This window comes from Corvus moneduloides, chromosome 20 (genome assembly GCF_009650955.1).
Source record: "Corvus moneduloides isolate bCorMon1 chromosome 20, bCorMon1.pri, whole genome shotgun sequence".
NCBI lineage: Eukaryota > Metazoa > Chordata > Aves > Passeriformes > Corvidae > Corvus > Corvus moneduloides.
Window position 1 is genome coordinate 8,045,627 of NC_045495.1, and position 18,217 is coordinate 8,063,843.

Genomic DNA, 18,217 nt, shown 5'->3' on the forward strand with positions numbered 1-18,217 from the left:
GGGCAATCTTGCAGAGTGCACCCAAGATGTATTAGACACTGGAGCTGTGGGGATGGTCACACTGGTGGGGACACCTTGGCTGGAGGTGGCATGGCTCCACCAGCCAGTGGTGCAAAGCAGGACCTAGTGTTGCTGCCCCAGTTGGGATGCTGGGCAGCCCCAGTTCCATCCCCAGTGGCTTCCTGTGTCTTGCCTTGACGTGGAAGGTGATGTCCCTGCCTGGGGTTTGTGGGAGCCGTGGCACCCACAGCTGTTTGGGTCTGGCAGCAGCAGTGACACTGAGCCTTGATAGTACTGCAGTATTGGTGGGGTTTGCATGGGAAATGGCAGGTTTTGCAGCTGGTGTCATGGCCAGAGGCTGCTTGGGGAGGAAATGGGGATCCTGGCTGGCTGCTCCTCCCAGGCGGCACTGTCAATGCCTGCCTCACTTGATGGGTCATACCAGGGCAGGTGCATGCTTGGCTTCACCCAAGGCTCCTCCATTGCCAGTGTGAGTCACTTGTCCCATGCAAGATGCCCAGTTCTGGGCAGGCATTGAGATTGTGGGTGACAAGGAGCCGCTGGCAGTAGCTCTCCACACACAGGCTCCCACTGTGGGGTTGGGATGACCCAGGACCTGCTCTCACCTTTGTGACTCATCCCATAAAATAAAATAAGGGAGAAGGGAGCAGGGAGCAGACAGGAGTGGGAAGCTCAGGGCATGGGATACTCCTATCTCTGAGCTTTCTTTCATCCCTTTAAAAAGCTGTTTTATTTTTTTAATGAGTTTATTTATGTAGCCAGCCTGGATTAGCAAACAGCCCATCCTGTAACACACTGAATACTCAGTACTGAGACACCAGTAACCAGAGAGAAATATTAGAGATAAAATTAAACATAATGAGATTATGTGGTATCTCTCTGTCAGGGACCATCTTACACAGAGCAAACTAATTGCCTGTGCAGAGCAGAAAGTGGGTGATGAATGGTGTCTGGGAGCTGGGAAGGGGCTGGTGCCATGAATAGCAGCTTTGCAAAAGAAAAAAGCATTGGGGTTGAGTGAGGAGCAAGATGAGGTGCCCAACAGCATTTGGGGGACTGGGGTGGAGCATCTTCTGCTCAGCCCTTGTGGACTTATTGTCCCCAGCAATGAGTTGCTGCTGCAACAAGGGTTTTTGTATATTTGCAGTTTGATTAGCCTTTTGCTAGACAATAATCATAATCATAATCTGGTTATGTCCCTCTAACTGTCCGGTTAGAGGGACAAGGTGGATGTGCCAATTGAGGCAAGAGCCAGGATTGGGCATCAAGCACTGTTCAGGGAAAGCAAACCCCCTACCAGCGTGTGGGGCCAGGGCTGCATCACCGGGGGCACGATATATATGGGATTTTTCCTTACTTTAGTGGGGAAAAATATATTTTAAAAAAGCAAAAAGCATGTGTCTTTGTAATATAAAATTCAAGTTAGGCTCTTAGTGACTTCGTGGAAAACAACAGGCTTTTTATATTGGCTCTTGGGGTAGGATGAGAGCAGGCTAGAATAAAGATTTACAGTCTTTGGGAGATTAAAGGCCCTTGGTACATTGTTCAAATACCACGAGATTAGTTTCCAAGGAGACGGATACCAGTTGCCATAGGCACCGGGGGCCAGGAATTAGGATTGCGATTTTTTATCCTGATCACGCAACCGGTAGCTGAATGCTGTTAAAACTGGGCTTTAAATAACCCCAGTGTTAGTGTATGCACTGCCGAACCAGAGGCAGGGAACAGAGTCTGCCTGCCTTTCCCCTGCTCCAGCACCCACTCAGGCTTGCAAGGTGGGACCCAAGTGCTGATGGAAGGGTGCAAGGGGGTACAGGGCTGGGGACCCAGGTTGATGCAATCCCAAGACCTGCCTTGCAGGTTATCCTATGGCTTCTGAGTTCATTTCACCTCATTTTTTCACTAAGCAAGGGATTGCCGGCATCTTCTTGAAATAACCAGCAGTCATGGTGGTGCAGGGGCTAGGAATCATCATAGATTCATGGAATCATGTGGTTTGAAGGGGATCTTAAAGGTCGTTTAGTTCCACCCCCACCCCTGACATGGGCAGGGACACCTTCCACTAGACCAGTGGGATGTACCAGGGGGTAGAATTATCAGCCTGCTAATTTTGGCTTCCCCTGGCCACTTGCTTCTGGGAAGTGCAACCTGAGCCCTGGCACTTGAGGTGCCAGATCTGCACCTCTTCTTCTTCTAGGAACTGCCAAGCAGCATGCTTTTATATGGGAAGGGGTGCTGAGCTCCCTGATGCAGGCAGAGTTTTGGGGCTGGGCATCCCCCTGGGAAGGGAGGCTCAGCTCTGGGAGGTGTACAGGTCCCAGGTCCCTGTGGCTGGGTGGTTCTGCTCACTCACCAGCCACCATGAAGTTCATCTTGGCGTCACTGAACCCAACCATTCATGCGGGGCTGCCAGGGCAGGATCCAGCTTTCCATGCATGGTCCTTGCAGCATCCCTCCCTGCTATAGTGGGAATGCTCCAATTAACACTTTTCCCCCCCTTGTTTTCCTTTAAAATTTCTTTAATAAATGAAGAGGCAGTTGCTGGAAGCAAGAGCTTCTGTGCCTGCCTGACGTGAGATTGTGGCATGGAAACTTGTCTGGAACCGAAAGCCGTGCTGCTGGAGCTCCGCAGGCAGAGTGATGCCCCAGCAGCTGCCATGCCATGGAAATGTTTATCCTGGGGGGGATGAGATACAGCTTCTGATGGGCACTTGATCCTCTTCTGTCTCTCTTTGCACTAGACAGATGCTTGCTATAATTTTACTATATTATATTAAGGTATGCACCTAGGCTAGGCTTAGGGAAATTGAGGTGGTAGCAGAATGCAATGCCCTGGTTGGAGACAGAAAGTGAAATTCCACACTTTTCCCTGTGGGAGCCCCCAGTTTGATCTTTGCTTCTTTTGTAAGTGGGACTAAACCACAGCAGGTGTCAGATTATCCAGGAAAGTGGAGCTGAGGCAGTGATGCTGGTGAATGTTGTGGTGCCAGTGTGTACGTGAGGAGGTTTTCCAGCAGATGCCTTGGGTTTTGTGGGCAAAATAAAACAGGGAAGGAGGTGTTTGGTCATGAGAGCTTGCTCTGCCTTGTACTACCCAGTTGGAAGGAACCAGGCTGGGGAGATACACGGTTGGGGAGAGCCAACGGAGGCAGTGAGGTAAGAGCTACTGGCATAGTAAGGATGCAGGCACAAGCAGTGCCTGCATCCTCACTGTGCTGGTAGCACTGTGGCCCAGACTGTACCAGAGGCTGTTTGCCCCCCAGCTCTGCTGCTTTCAGTCTTTGGAAAAGTGTGTCACCTTGAAAAGCTGATACCAGCTTGATACCTTTCAATCCCAGAAAAGCTGGTAGCCCATGGCTTGAACAGGAGCAGTCTTCACTGGATTAAGAACTGGCTGGATGGCCAGGCCCAGAGAGTGGTGGTGAACAGTGCTACATCCAGTTGGCAGCCAGTCACTAGTGGTGTCCCTCAGGGATCAGTGCCGGGACCAGTCCTGTTTCATATCTTCATTGATGAACTGGATGAGGGAGTTGAGTCCACCATCAGTAGATTTGCAGATGGCATCAAGATGGGAGCATGTGTCAGTCTGTTGGAGGATAGGAGGGCTCTGCAAAGGGACCTGGACAGGCTGGATAGATGGGCCGAGTCCAACAACATGAAGTTTAACAAGTCCAAGTGCCTAGTGCTGCACTTTGGCCACAACACCCCCCTGCAGCACTACAGGCTGGGAACAGAGTGCCAGGCAGAAAGGGACCATGGGGTACTGATTGACAGCCGACTGAACATGAGCCAGCAGTGTGCCCAGGTGGCCAAGAAGGCCAACGGCATCCTGGCCTGTATCAGGAATAGTGTGGCCAGGAGGACCAGGGAAGTCATTCTTCCTCTGTACTTGGCACTGGTGAGGCTGCACCTTGAGTGCTGTGTCCAGTTCTGGGCCCCTCAGTTCAGGAAGGACGTTGAGATGCTCAAATGCATCCAGAGGAGGGCAGCAAGGCTGGTGAAGGGCCTGGAACACAAGCCCTATGAAGAACAGCTGAGAGAGCTGGGGTTGTTTAGCCTGGAAAAAAGGAGGCTCAGGGGAGACCTTATCACTCTATCTGAAAGGTGGTCACAGTCAGGTGGGGCTTGGTCTCTTCTCCCAGGCGACCACTGACAGAACAAGAGGACACAGTCTTAAGCTGCACCAGGGGAAGTTTAGGTTGGACATCAGGAAAAAATTCTTCACTGAAAGAGTGATTGGGCACTGGAATTGTCTGCCCAGGGAGGTGGTGGAGTCACCATCTCTGGACATGTTTAAAAAAAGTCTGGACCTGACACTCAGTGCTATGGTTTAGTTGATGAGGAGGTGTTAGGTCATAGGTTGGACTTCATGATCTCAAAGGTCTTTTCCAACCTAGTTCATTCTGTGATTCTGTGAAAAGTAGCAAAATAGAAGGGAATTTTTGGATTTGTGGAGAGATGTGGCAGCAGTTCTGGGGCAGCAGAGGGACCAGGTTGGAGACTGGGGGTGCACCGAGACTCATGTTTCGGGGACCAGATGTGCCTCAGCAGATGCTTCTCACACTGGGGATATCAGCAGCATGGCACCTCAGGTCCCTCAAAACCCAGAGCTCCTTGCTTGTCCCAGGAGAGCTGTGCTGCCAGGACACAGGGTATGGATTAGGGCTTTTCGGAGTGTTCAGGCAGTTGAGGATATTTCTGAGCATTTTGTGAGTGCCCTGGACCACAGTTATATCTGCTGTACCGCTGACATTGGTGCTAATGGTGCAGCTCACCAACCATCTGTTAGGGATGCAGTAAACCATCCTGGCATGGGCATGATTTGCATGGCTTGAGATGGGGATGATGTGGCCACAGAGGCTGAAGGCTGGCACTGAATTAGGTGTAAGGGATTACAGTTTAGCTGGGCAGAACAGGTGGGTTAAAGCAAATTGCCCATGTGGAGCAGAAATCTCCACCGCTGCAGCAAAAAACCCAAGGACAGCTGTTTGGCAAGCATGGGACCGTGTCACAGTGCTCCTGCATCCAAGATGGCTTTGGTCACATCTGCTCCACTGATACTGGTGTTTGCTTAAGCAAATAGAAAAAAACACAAATGGAAATTCAAGCCTGGTCCCTACCCTGGCTTTTGCCCTTGCTGTGGCTGATGGGGTTTCCAGGGCTTTTTGCTCAAACAGCTCACCAGGCACCTGGCTGATCACAACCACCTGCAAAAAAGAGACCTCCAAAATCCCTGGGATGGAGTGGAACAGGGAAATACCCTCTGAGTCCCTGCCCCTTCCTCGTTGGTGAGATAACCCTTAGCGTGAGTCCTGCCCCGAAGCAACGTCCCTGGATGGGACGCAGGGATGGGCCCCTCAGTTGGAGCAGGCACAGTGTCCTGGTACTAGCAAAGGACATTATTTCTCACTCTGTCTCCAATTAGGATGACTCCTGATTGATTTTAAAGCATGTTTAATGATAGCCAGGGTTAATTGCTTAAGTATCTTCCAGAGCCAGTGTAAGCTTTGAAAATTCTTTTAAATGTTTCCTCATGGAGTAACAGGTGATTACAAATAAAATCACTGTCATCTCATCATTATGTACATGGGCTGGCAGTGGTCCTCCCAGCAGATGGGCTTGAGTGCACTGGTCCTGATCCCTTGGTCCTGGCAGGATTGAGATGGCTGAATATGGTGCCCAACATCCTATGGCTCATCAAACATTTTGGGTAGCCAGGAAACCCAAGTACCTTCAAAAGTCTCCCACCCCCAGCTGTGCTTTCCTCTGCTCTAATATACCCCCAGGCTGCCCCTCCACTACCCAGGATGGTAAATATAATATTATATATATATATAATCTATATATATAATATATATATATATAATCTATGTTTCATCGAGATTGATATATATGGGGGTTTTTTGTTTGGGGTTTTTTTTTTTTTTTTTTTGCTGGAACTGGGGTTGGTTCGTTTGGACCTCCCACCACCTCATCTGAACCACTGAGGCAGCAGGTAGAATTTTCCTGGAAAAATGAGTAAGTGGATAATTTCCTGCCACTCTTGTGTGGAACTGTGGTCAGGACCAGTGCAATGGTCAATTTTTCTCTTTCCTCTTTTTTTTTCTTCTTTTTTTAAACCCCCAGTGTGCTGAATAGTCAAAGCTGTCATTAATTTTGATTCCTGTTTAGCTCCCTGAACGGGGAACTGGTCCACACCAGTACCAGGCTTTATAAACATTCTGGGTGGGCAGGCCTGGGAGGATTTTCATGGTGATATTAGGATCTCCATAGGGCAAGCAGGCAGCAATGGCAGCATCTCTTTAGGGCTCTCTGTGATGTTCCCTAGGTTTTTGCTTCTCCCTTGCTGGGTGCTGGGTCTTCAAGTTGTTGCCCTTGGGTGTAGTTGGTACCTTAAGGGCCGAGCTAGAATATGCAGCCATGACATCCACCTGTGGGTTTGGGTCGGGGCACCAGACTGAGAATACTTGGCCCCAAGATGGTTTTGAGGTCTGATGTCCTTCCCAGGTTCTCAGTACAAGAGATGCTTCGCGTGGTAGGAATAGACAGAGTTATATTTGTAAGACACAGTAGACCAACAGGAAAAAACAAATTAATTAGTTTAAACCCAGTACGTTCTAGGCCAGTTTGGACGGGGCTTTGAGCACCTGGTCTGGCAGAAAGTGTTTCTGCCCGTGGCAGGGGATTGGAATGTGATGGATTTTCAAGGTCCCTTACAAACCAAACCATTCCATGATTCTGTGATTCAGTATTGGTAACAAAAACTCCAGTATTGGTAGAAGTCAGTGTAACAAGCAACAATTGTGGGATGTACTCCATCCCTCCTGGGCATTTAGTTGTTCCCGTCTCCCACTATGCACTGGGTTTGGCCCTGGGTAATTCCCAAAAAAGGGGTCATTGCCTTGCCTTTTTTTTGCTGGCAAGGGTAGCCCAGAGGAGTGAAAGTATGGGGAGAGCCACTAATTCAGTCCAGGTTTGCAAGTCCTGGACAAATGTTCAGCTTCCCTTGAGGAATGAGATTTTGGGGGTTTACGCTATATAAGGCTTTCAGGCACAGCAAGGTGAGGGCCAAGGGGAGGATGGCAGTGGAGGGTCCGTTTCAAAGGCCATGGCAGTGTGGAAAGAGCAGTTCAGCTTAATAAAGAAGATGATGTTGCTTCTGGCTGTGACATGGGGTTGAAAATCACTGTAAGACTTGGAAAGATAAGGAGGAAGAAGGGGGATGAAAAGTCTCCCATTCTTAACCACCAGGAGCACCCTGCAAATTCAGTCTTTGCATGGGCCAGGGGCATGCTGTGCGAGTTGTTGGATCCCATAAACCCCCTCTACTTCTCCTAATGGGACCTGTTTATAATTTGAGGGGTATAATAACAGCTTTCTGGCTAGAAATTTCCTTTGGAGGGTTGTCATTGGCTTACTGGTGGGGGGTTTTTTTACTGTTTTGTTAGATCCATAGGGTTTGGAAATGGTGATGTGGGTTGCACGGCTGGAGGATGTTTATCTTGGTGAGATGATGCTCCATGGAAACATTAGAGGGACTGGTGAGGGGATGTGCCTCCTGTGGGCACAGGGCTGGGGGCCCCCGGCTCATTCCACAGGGGTTCATGAGCCTCCCAACATGCCTGGTTTTTGCTTTGCTGCAGCACAGGTGATTCATAAGTGAAACTCCCCCAGGGCCAAATTTCTAATCTTTCCCAGGATTGTCAAGGGATATGTCATAAGAGCCAAGCAGGAGACGAGAGCCAAGCATCCTGTGCCGGCTGTTGCACAGCACCCTGTTCCCCTGAGATTACTTTGTGGACGAGAAATAATTACAAAATAATACCATTTGATAACTTTAAAAAAAAACCCAACTAAAAATGCAAAACCAATCTGCAAATGTTTGCTTTGGCCCTGTGACAGTGGTGTGATGGTCCCTGAGCCAGCCTTTGCTCCTGGGGTTGAGACTCAGTGTGCAGAGGTGCAATGGGGCTGTACCTGGAGCAGGACCCCTGTGGAAGGTGGTGTCCCAGGGAGGGATTTCAGTAGGACAGTCGCATGGAGCCCCAGGAAGTGAGGCAGACTGCTCTGCACCCATCCTACCCACCTTGCTCCCTGTTGCCAGCCTGAACTGCTGTAAGAATGGTTTACCCTACTTTTCCTAAAGAGTACTTTCCCTTTAATCAGACAAACAACTTCAAGCCTTATGTCTTAATTTGATTTAAATAAGCCTAGCACTTGCTAGTGAAGTTTTTTCCTCCCTTTATTCCACCCTTTTCTAAATCCACTCTCACTCCTCTCTGTGACCATAAATGATTAAAAGCTTACTGGAATATTGTCGTCCCCCCCCATCCCTTAAAATCCCATTGTGTTACTTGGATCATATTTTGTTATGTTTTTGGGGTTTTTTCTTGCTGAGTGATTCTTGCTTTTACTTATTAAACAATCAGCCAGGGGAAAGGGATTATTTTTGTCCCGATCTCCTGCAGGATAGGAAGGGGATGCAGGGATCCTGCTCCATCCCATTGGTTCCTCCTCTGCAGCCAGATCCAGGTTATGGCTTTGCCAAGAGAGGAGCATCTCTTCCCTGGAAGTGCTGATTCCTGTGGGAGTCTGTGGCTGAACAGGTTGGTGCAGCTAGAGCTCTCCAAGGGGATGCAACCAGCCCCACCAAGGCAGGGATTGGTTCTCCAAAATGCTGCCAGAAGGCAACAGAATATCCATGTCATACCAGTCATACTTAATAATAAATCGGGCACTCAGAAACATATACGGACATCAAAGTAAGGCTGTTTTCTAAGCAAGTGCTTGGGGGAGTTAAGAAGGGAGTGATGCTCCCTGGAGAAAGGCAATGGCTGGTCCCCAGCTCAGCTTAGCACCCAGCCTTGGCACCACCAGCACCTCGCTGTTCCCTGCCAGTTGCAACAAGGCACCTCTTATTAACACAGCATCCATGAAAATAATGGAATCTCAAGTTCCCTAGTCCTGCAGAGCTGTGCTCAGGAAGCTGCTTGGGGGCTTGCAGCTGAAATTGGCTCTTGTCTGTCTGTCTGTCCATCTGTGCATGCTGCAGGGATGGAGCAGGGCAGATTGCCTCCTCGTGTTGCTGCAGCTTCTTGTTATGGTAAAGCTGGAGGTGCCTGGCAGAGACCTGTCCCCAGCATGGGGACACCTGGGGTCTGTGCCTGGCTGCAGGACCGTATGTTCAGTTTCCTGCTTTATTTTCCAAGCTGATGCCTAGTTAGGCCAGGTTTTTTCCCCCCAAAATCATCCTGGAGGAGATGTCAGTCAGCTTTGTTAGAATGTGTCAGATGGGTAGAAAACGATTTTCCTGTTAGTGTGGCTGAGGTTCCGGCTCTGCCATCTGCAGATGCCAGTGAAGCCCCAGCACTGCTTGGCTGCTTTCAACAGCTGGCAACATGGGGGAAAAAACCTGGAGGGCTCATCCAGAGCAATTCCTGAAATTTAGTCATTGTTGTTTAATGGGATTTGTCTCCTCTCTTCATTAGCTTGTTGCAGACCCTCATAAAAATTTGCCCAGAGAAGCTGTGGTTGCCCCATCCAGAAAGTGCTCAAGGCCAGGTTGGATGGGGCTTGGAGCAGCCTGGGATAGGTGTCCCTGCCCATGGTAGGGGGTTGGAACGAGATGACATTTAAGGTCCCTTCCAACCCAAACTATTCTGTGATTCTTTCATAACATGTGCGTGCTCAGGTACCTGCAGAGATGCCAACCTGGAGGAGCTTGTTATTTTGGGCCAAAATCTACCATTTCCTCAGTTTCATGGGGCAGCACAGCCCTTCTTTGCATTCAAATTCTTTCTGCTTGGACACAGCTGCAAACTAGGGCAGGAAGGTGAATTTGGGGATTTGCTGTTTCCTCTAACCCATGTTTTCAGTGAGGCCGGGCAGCTGTGGTTCTCAGCTGAGTGGCAAATTGAATTATGTGCAGGCAGCTTCATTCATATTCTCTGCCTTCTGCCCATCCAGCCTTGTGATTCTCTAGCCTCTTTCATCCATTTGCAAACACATGATTTATGATCTGGTTCAAGTGGCTCCTGAGCTGACTTGCTGCCCTTTATTGGCAGGATTAAAGCTGGGTGGTGCGACATTGGGGGCAATAGCTGGGAGAGATGTGTTGGGTACTGAGGGTGATGCTGTCTCAAGTGTGGGTGTCCCAGCATGGGAACAAGGTGTTTTAAGCACGGTGAGACCTTCCCTCAGTTTTCCTGCACCATTGGCACTACTGTGAGTTGTGATGAGACATGAACACTGAGGCGCAGAAACCTGGTGCTGTTGCTGCACTTGTAGCTGGGTCCCAGCATTGTTCCCCATTTGGCTGTGAGGGATGGAGATTTTGAGCCTCAGTGTCTTTTCAGATGCGTGGTCCCTGCATGCCACCTCATCCTGTTCCCCCTGACACCAAGAACTGCAGGGTGGGGTGATTTGATAAGGGAATCCCTTGCCATGAGCTGCATCTCTCCCTTGGCATGAAAGCAGAGCACCCTGAGGCTTGGACCTGTTTCAGGTGCCAGGATCTCCCCTTGCCCAGGGTTTAGAGCAGGAGGCACAAGGATGGTCAGCACAATGTCTTTGTGGGGACAGAGCCATCACCCCCTGCTCACGGCTGCCATCAGAGCTTGGGCACAGGAGTGCTCAGTGTCCACTTCAGCATCACATCCTCTGGCTTGCATGGCCACAGGCTGGACATCTGGGGTATCCCACCCCATGCAGCTGGTCCAGTGCACCCTGTGCAGTGGTGACATCTCCTTGAGGGTGAGATGTCAAAGCTCAAAAGGCAGAGATGATCTGGCCACAGCTGGTACACACAGCATCGACTCCAGGGTTTGACTACAGCTCAACAGCATCTGCAATTATCTGCCTTTAGCAGAGGACTCATGGGGACTGTGGGGTTCAGGCTGCTCTGGCCTCTCTGCATGCCTCAGTTTCCCCTGTGTATCTGTGCCAGCATTGCTCCCATAGCACATGATGGTAGTGGGACTACTGTGGTGATGCTCCAGCTCTCTGTTAGTAACAATGATGCATAGCTCTTTTGTTTTTTTCTGTTTTCAGGTGAATATGGCCTTGGCAGGGAAGCCTTTAGATGTGACTCTCACCACCTCCAGAGCTGACCAATGGAATATGGTTTTTCCCCAGAGAGACGAAATCATCACCAGCTTAGTGTCTGCCTTAGACTCCATGGTAAGAGGCCAGTGGTACCCCTGTCCCCATCCCCCTCCCGTCTTTGGCCTCCATTTAGCAAGGCTGTCTGGGTGCAGGGCTGGCACAGGATGCCTGGTGAACTCATGCCACTTCCCTCTGCTGCTGGAAAGCCCAGGGAGCTGCTTGAGCTGGGAAATAAAAAACCCTTTCCTACCCTGACAGCTATAAGGATCATAAAGTCAGCACAAGTTAATCTCATGTGTATTGATCTGATGTGTATTGTTTTTCCATTAATATTTATGTTGCTATCAACTGGCTATAGGGTGGTTGGCTTTTTTTTCTTGCTGTTTTACCAGTGTTACAGTGAGCATTTACACAACAGCAGAACAATGGCTTTTTATCTCTGAGAACAAAGAAAATAACTTTCATATCTTTTGACTTAGAATTCCCAGTGGAAACCTTGCGTAAGTCAACCCTGCTTACATAAACAAGATAACTGTTTGGATTAAGTCTCGTGGACCAGAGCTAATCTTATTTTTAACTGTGAATGTGATCAAGAAGGGAAAGCGGATGTGTGGTAACAAATGCCTAATGCAATGAGATGTGCTATATAGCTCTCTCTTTTTAAAGGCAAGTCATATGTAATGCATTTATCTAGGATGTATTTTCCTCTCTATGCAGGTAGAGGTTTTTTCATTAATACCAATTTCCTTCTCTTTGACATTACCACCCCACTAAGGAGCAGGTTCCCTGGAGCCTACCCACCCCAAGCAGCGTTGATGATTTATATACATGCCATTGTGTACAGGAAATTATGTTACCATAGTTTGACTTCTTAACGAATATACATTATTTTGCAGTCCCTGTTAGGTGCTTATACTAGGGCCAGGGACCAGGCTGCTTCTGAAATTCAGCCTTTATCCCAGTGCTTCACCAATGGCAGGCTCTGTGCTCACTGAAACCTAGCTGCCTGTGTGCCTGGTAAATAAACTACATGGCCATATGCATGTCACCAAGCAGGCTTAGTGTTTGGGTTTGTTCTGCCTCCAAAATTCACGTACCTTAGTTTTTGTGTTTATATTTTGAGTGTTGGACTTTTTGAGCAAAATACTTGTCTTTGTGACTGGGTTTTGAAAGGAGGTTTCTTAAAAATACCGGGTTTATGGGATTTGATTCAGTGCCTCCTTGAAGAAGGTGAACAGGAGGTAAAATGACCTAGTATAGAAGCTGGTTTAAGCCCACACAAGTGAAGCTCATTGTACGTGTGTGCAGGGAGCTGAAAGTAGCTCAGGGCGGTTGGTCCGTGTAACCCCTTCTGCTCTCCTGCTCCCTCCTTGGAGGTTCCTCCATGGGGTTGTTGATGTGTCTAACCAGGGCTGATACTGGGAAAATCCCCCCTTTTTTACCCATTTAAATCATGACCTGGGGATAGCATCTTCCTAGCATCAATGCTGTAGCTATAGGAATATGACTCAGGCTGCTGGCACTGAGTAACTATTATAATATTAAAAATACTAATAAAAATGCATATACATGTGTATTATGTAGAGCAAGAAGGGCATATTACATAAAATGGATTAATGGAGGAAGTTTTTTCCATCGCTATTGTTTTGCATAACTGTACAAGAAGAATTCTTCAGCTAATCTGGACTTTGACCATGATAGTGTTCTGCAGCTGAAATAAGATTCTTGTGTTTCTTATTCCATTAGAGCTGATGGGAAAACACAAATTGTTATCAGTTGTGGTGTGGTTTTCTCGTTAGATTTTTTTTACAGGAATGTTTTCTTTTAAAGAAATGCAATAAAATGTTTCTTTTTAGGATAGGAAAAAGTGAAATAAAATGATGGGTAAGTAGTTCTTGTTTTCCAGCTGGATATTTTTGTAGAGCTGTAAAGTCACCAAAATTGTTAAGGGATGTCATAAACTCATGAAATTCTGACAGAAACCAGCACACTGCTTTTGATGGAAGAATCTTTTGATGGGAAGAAAAAAATCCCACTGGGAAATGGCAAGGGGTGGGAAGCAGGGATGCTCCCCCATCCTGTGCTGTGCTGACCTGATGCCTCCAACAGTGCTTGGCACTCTCCAAGCTGAACGCAGAGGTGGCCTGCATCGCCATCCATGAGGAGAGCGCCTTCGTGGTGGGCACTGAAAAGGGACGGGTCTTCCTCAGCGCCCGCAAGGAGCTGCAGGCTGACTTCCAGAAGTTTTGCAGTGAGTATCCACACCAGCACCATCTTCCATGCCCAGGTTGGTGCTCCAGTTGTGCCAGCTGTGACTCCCACTGTGCCACGGAGGGGTCGTGGTTTGGGGGCACCACAGTGCTGTCTGTCGGTCCATGGGGCTGAGTGGTGTTTGAAGTGATGGAGAAAGTGGGAGGAAGCTGTGGCCAGAGCCTCTCCCCTGCCAGGGAGGGCACTGTGTGCCCTGGCTCTTCTCTTCTAAAGCATCCCTGAGGTGGCTCAGGGCTCGATGGCTGCTCTGCTGCCCGGGCACTTTTAGCCTCTGGCAGTGCTGCCAGAGCACTGGAGTATTTTTCGAGGACTTAGCAGCAATAGTTTGTCCTAGTGATCCCCCCAGGAGCAGAAGGGCTTTCTTGGTCCAAGGCTTTTTTCCTGGTTTTGGAAAAACAGGAATGGGTTTGGTAGCTGGAAATGTTGGTTGTGGAGTTGCTTATATTTTTGAGGGAGGAACAGTGATGATAAGATACCTTGAGCAGGAGCTGTGTTCCCCTGGTCTCAGATCAGATTCACCCAGTATCTGAGGGTTACCTGTGTGTTGCAAGCCTTCTGTCCCAGCTCTGTGCCTCTGCCAGTTTCCAAAAAACAGTCTGAGAGCTGAAGGGAGAGTGGGAGCCATTCTGTGCATGGGGACCATGTTTCTTGGACAGCATCATTCCCAGCACGCTAGCTGCTGCTTTCCTCACTCAGTGCAGAAGCTGGAATGGGATCTGGTTTTGGTGGTGCTGAGGACACCAGACCCAGATCTGTTCTACATGCTGCTCACAGTGGGATGTCAGTGTGGTGTTGGCAGAAACTGTGTTGGAGAGGTTGTTCAGGAAGGGTTTGCTCTGGTGACACCACCAGTGCTATGAAGCTGCCCAGGTCACTGTCTGCTTGGGTTGCTCACTGCATGGTTCTACAGAAGCAGCTCTCTGCCATGGCTCTGCCCAGCCCCTTGTCCTGCTGCCCTGGGCAGCTGCTGGCCAGCTCCACTGTTCCATCCTCTCACAAGAGACACCATTAGTTATCTTCCACGTCGTTCTGCAGGACAGGAGGCATTTGGGAGATGTTTCCTACTTTCATGGGCAACTCTGCCTTCCCTTCCCACCACCCACAAGATGTGGATGGCAGCGGGATGGCCGAGGGGAAGGAACTCCCTTGTGTTTCCTCAGGCTGAGAGAGGTTGCTCGGTCTGGAGAAGAGGAGGGTCTGGAGAATCCTGAGAGCCCCTTCCAGTACCTAAAGGGGGCTTATAAAAAAGAGGGAGAGTGACTTTTTGCCCAGGCAGATAATGGTAGAACAAGGGAGAATGGTTTTAAACTAAAAAGGGAGAGATTTAGATTAGATGTTAGGAGGGAATTCTTCTTTTGAGCATTGTGAGCTACTAGGGTAGGTTGCCCAGAGAAGCTGTGGCTGCCCCATCCCTGGAAGTGTTCAAGGCCAGGTTGAACAGGACTTGGAGCAACCTGGGATAGTGGAAGGTGTCCCTGCCCATGGCATGGGGGTGGAATGAGATGGTCTTTAAGGTCTCTTTCTACCCAAACTGTTCTTTTATTCTGTGATATATCCTCGTTCATGACCTACCACTGTGCTGGGGCAAAGCACCTGGCACTAGATCCTGATTCTCCCTCTCTTTGGTTTCATTTATACCTCTGTCAAAAAAAAAATAGTCATGTCTGGCTGAAAACAGAAATCTTGAGCATGGGGTTTGAATAAAGTGGCTGATGCTGCAGACAGGGTGAAATGTGATAACTCTGTCTGGAATTATACATGCCCAGGCTCAACTCCACTCCACGAAGCTCTTAGAACTGGCACACAGTGGAAAGTATCCCTGGAAGTGCCTCTGATTTCTTGCTGCCCTCTTAGAAAGATGTGAGTTAATCTAAAGCAGACATCACTTGGAGGTGTAAGAAGCCTCTTGTCTCTGGGATGCAGACCTCGCTGGAACACCCTCCTTCATCTGAACCTCTGCTTCAGCCTTTCTTGACGCATGGGGGGAATTGACAGTGATCAGAATTAATGTCAGTGGAGGAGGGAGAGGCAGTACTTAGAGGATGCAGATGCATTTCGGAACCTTGGTAAAACACCCTAAAAAAGTTTTCCAGGACCTGTTTTGCCATGCTGTGGGAGGCATGTGGAGCTTTACAGGGGTGGCATGGTGACTGTTTACTTTCTTATGTCTAGTTCTGTGTGTATCCCATGTTGCTCTTGACCCCTTCCCTGTGATGTCCCAGCCATGGACTTTTTCCACAGAAGGATCTATAAGCTCCTTCTTGAGCACACAGGCAGCATCCAGGGCCAATTGCCAGTAGGAGTCTGTCGAGGATGATGAAGGAATTAGTCCTTTGCCACCGAAAATCCCTTGCGAATCACTCTGAATAAGACAGCAATAATGCATTTGTAGTGTTTAATTTTCTGTGCATTTAGAGATACAAAGAAGTCAATGCTGAAGATATGCTTTATTTGAGGTTTAATGGGGGAAATTAGCAGGAAATAGCTGGTATTACTGAGCTGCGTGATACTGAAGGGTAAAAAAGCCTCCGAGGAAGGCGGATTTTCTTTTCCTGAGAGATTGAAGGCTAAGCAGATTGAAACCAGAGACTAGAAATGGACTGCCCAATTAGTCATAACTGCTTCAGTCTGGCTGAGGGGGAAAAGCCAGGGAAAAGGGGGCAGGCACAGGATGAGTGACCCCACTGCTGGCACCACTGCATGTTGGGGGCTGCTGGGAGCAACCCAGTGTGATCTCATCCAAGCTGGGGCCTGATGTGGGTGGGAGGCCTGGGGCACTTGCCTGCTCAGACAGAGGCTTCACCCCTTCTCACCACAGTGACTCCTGTTTTCTCCTCTCCCCCGCAGGAATCCAGCAGAGGAAGGAGCAGGATACAGAGGTGCAGAAGAAGGCAAAGGAGTGTGGGCAAAGGGTGCTCAGGGTCTCCCCGGACCAGGGATCAGATGTGTACCTCCTCAGGAAGATGGTAGAGGAAGTGTTTGATGTGCTTTATAGTAAGAGCCTTCATGCTTTCCTTTGGGGATATGGCATGTCCCTGGGGCTTGCTGAGCTGCCTGGCACTGCTGCCAGATGCAGCTTTCATTGCCAGCCCAGCTCCTTGGCATGGGAGCAGGTGCCTGGCAGGGGCAGCATGGTGGAATGTGCTCCTGCATGGAGTTAGTGCTGCATTGAGATGGGGTTTGGCCACTGCTTCTTAGTTTTCCAGCACCCCAAACTGAGCCAAAAAAATCCCTATGCTGGATGAATGAACTCGGTGTTTGGCTTTCCTGGCTGCAGCTCTCCATCACCATCTGAGATTCAGGGCCTGGTAGAGCCCTGCTGGGGCTATGCAGGTCTCCCTGAGTGCAAAGTGCAGGTTTTGCCTCTGTTCGTGTATGTGATTTGGGAATGGGCATTCCCACACAACAGAAGGGGGATAACAGGAGCTACCACCAACTTTGCTGGGCTCACGTGCAGGAGTTGCTGCTCTGGCTATTGCTAGCATCTTCCACAGTCTTCACAGACAGAAAAAGGAGATGGCATCCCTTCTCCCCTGGGACAGACAGTCCCTGAAATTTGCTGAAGGCACTTAAAGCACTTGGAGGCAATATTCCCATTAATAGGGGCAATCAGAGTCTATTGCTGCCTTCCAAAGGCTGGGCCCAAGAAAGGGATGCAGAAGAACCAAGGGAACAGATTGGAAGAGGGTGTTTCTGTGCTGGTGAATTCCCTCTCCAAGCTGCAGGTCTCATTGTCCTGCTGCTGGGACAGTGCCAAACTTTGCTGTCCCCTTGGGAATATGTGAATTATTAAAATCTGACATACAATAAATATATAATTGCATTAGAAAAGCTTGATCAGGATGCATCTGCATGGGGTTTAGGAGCCAGGCAGCCCATCCATTGTGATGATTAGCAATGCTCTTCACTGTTCCAAGGTGTATGGAGGTGCGTGGGAACACATTGGCCACGTCCTCAACCCAGCATGGCCAGCATTGCCATAGCAGAAGAAGGTTGGGCATCCCTGTGACAGTAGTTTTGGCTTTGACACTAGGTGTAATTCTGCCTTTGCTGCTGCTTCAGCTGTTTCCATCCTTGAGCCGCTCTGTGGCGAAACCTGATGAAGCTGCTTGCTCCAGTCCCTTCATTCCCACTGGGAAGAGCCTCTCCTGCTTGAGTGGGGAGAAATACCACAGCAGATAGTAGATGCCCCAGGGTGATTCTGTTTCTAACATGGAGAGGACTGTGAGAGTTTAACAATTAGGATTCTTAGGGATTTTTTTTTTTTTATCCTTTCATCAATAAGGATTGGGAACAAAAAATCTTTAAAAATGCTCAGTCAAAAAGATTCCCTCCAGAGCCAGGTAATCTCTGCACTAACAGGATGACTGATTACCAGTGGCTTCTATTAAATAGTCATTAATGATGATTATTATGTCTTTAGCCAAACCATGAGTCTCTGCACAGCAGCACAAGACTTCTGAAGGTCACCTTGATAATAACACGGTCCCCATAAAAATATGTTTGGGAAGTTCTTGAGCATTGGGTTGATAAGGAGCCACTGTGGACATTGGGAGCTTCTCCCAATCATGGAGAGAGGTGATGAAGGGAGGTGGAGAGCTGCTAGAGCCAGCGCATTGGGGCAGGGAAACTGTCAGCTTGCAGAAAGTAAACTCATGGTGCCATGGTTCAAAGGCTTATTTTAAAACTTTGGTTATTGGCTTAATTAAAATATTATAAATTCTCCCTATAAGAAGCCTAAATGGCTTGTGCAAGTCACACATCATTAGTTATAACGCATTCCTTCAAAGGACATGTTAAAGAAATCACTTTTAATAAGGAC

General features: G+C 48.7%; 1 protein-coding gene across 8 annotated transcripts in view; it reads left to right on the forward strand.

The window, feature by feature from the left end:
- GTF2IRD1 (GTF2I repeat domain containing 1) overlaps positions 1-18,217 on the forward strand; it is a 69,922-nt gene that overhangs the window by 9,198 nt on the left and 42,507 nt on the right. For all 8 annotated transcript variants that reach the window (XM_032129809.1, XM_032129813.1, XM_032129811.1 and 5 more), the window contains exons 2-4: positions 11,071-11,199; positions 13,234-13,375; positions 16,243-16,389. In XM_032129809.1, the coding sequence (XP_031985700.1) occupies positions 11,071-11,199; positions 13,234-13,375; positions 16,243-16,389 (418 nt within the window). The remainder of the gene's footprint in view (positions 1-11,070; positions 11,200-13,233; positions 13,376-16,242; positions 16,390-18,217) is intronic.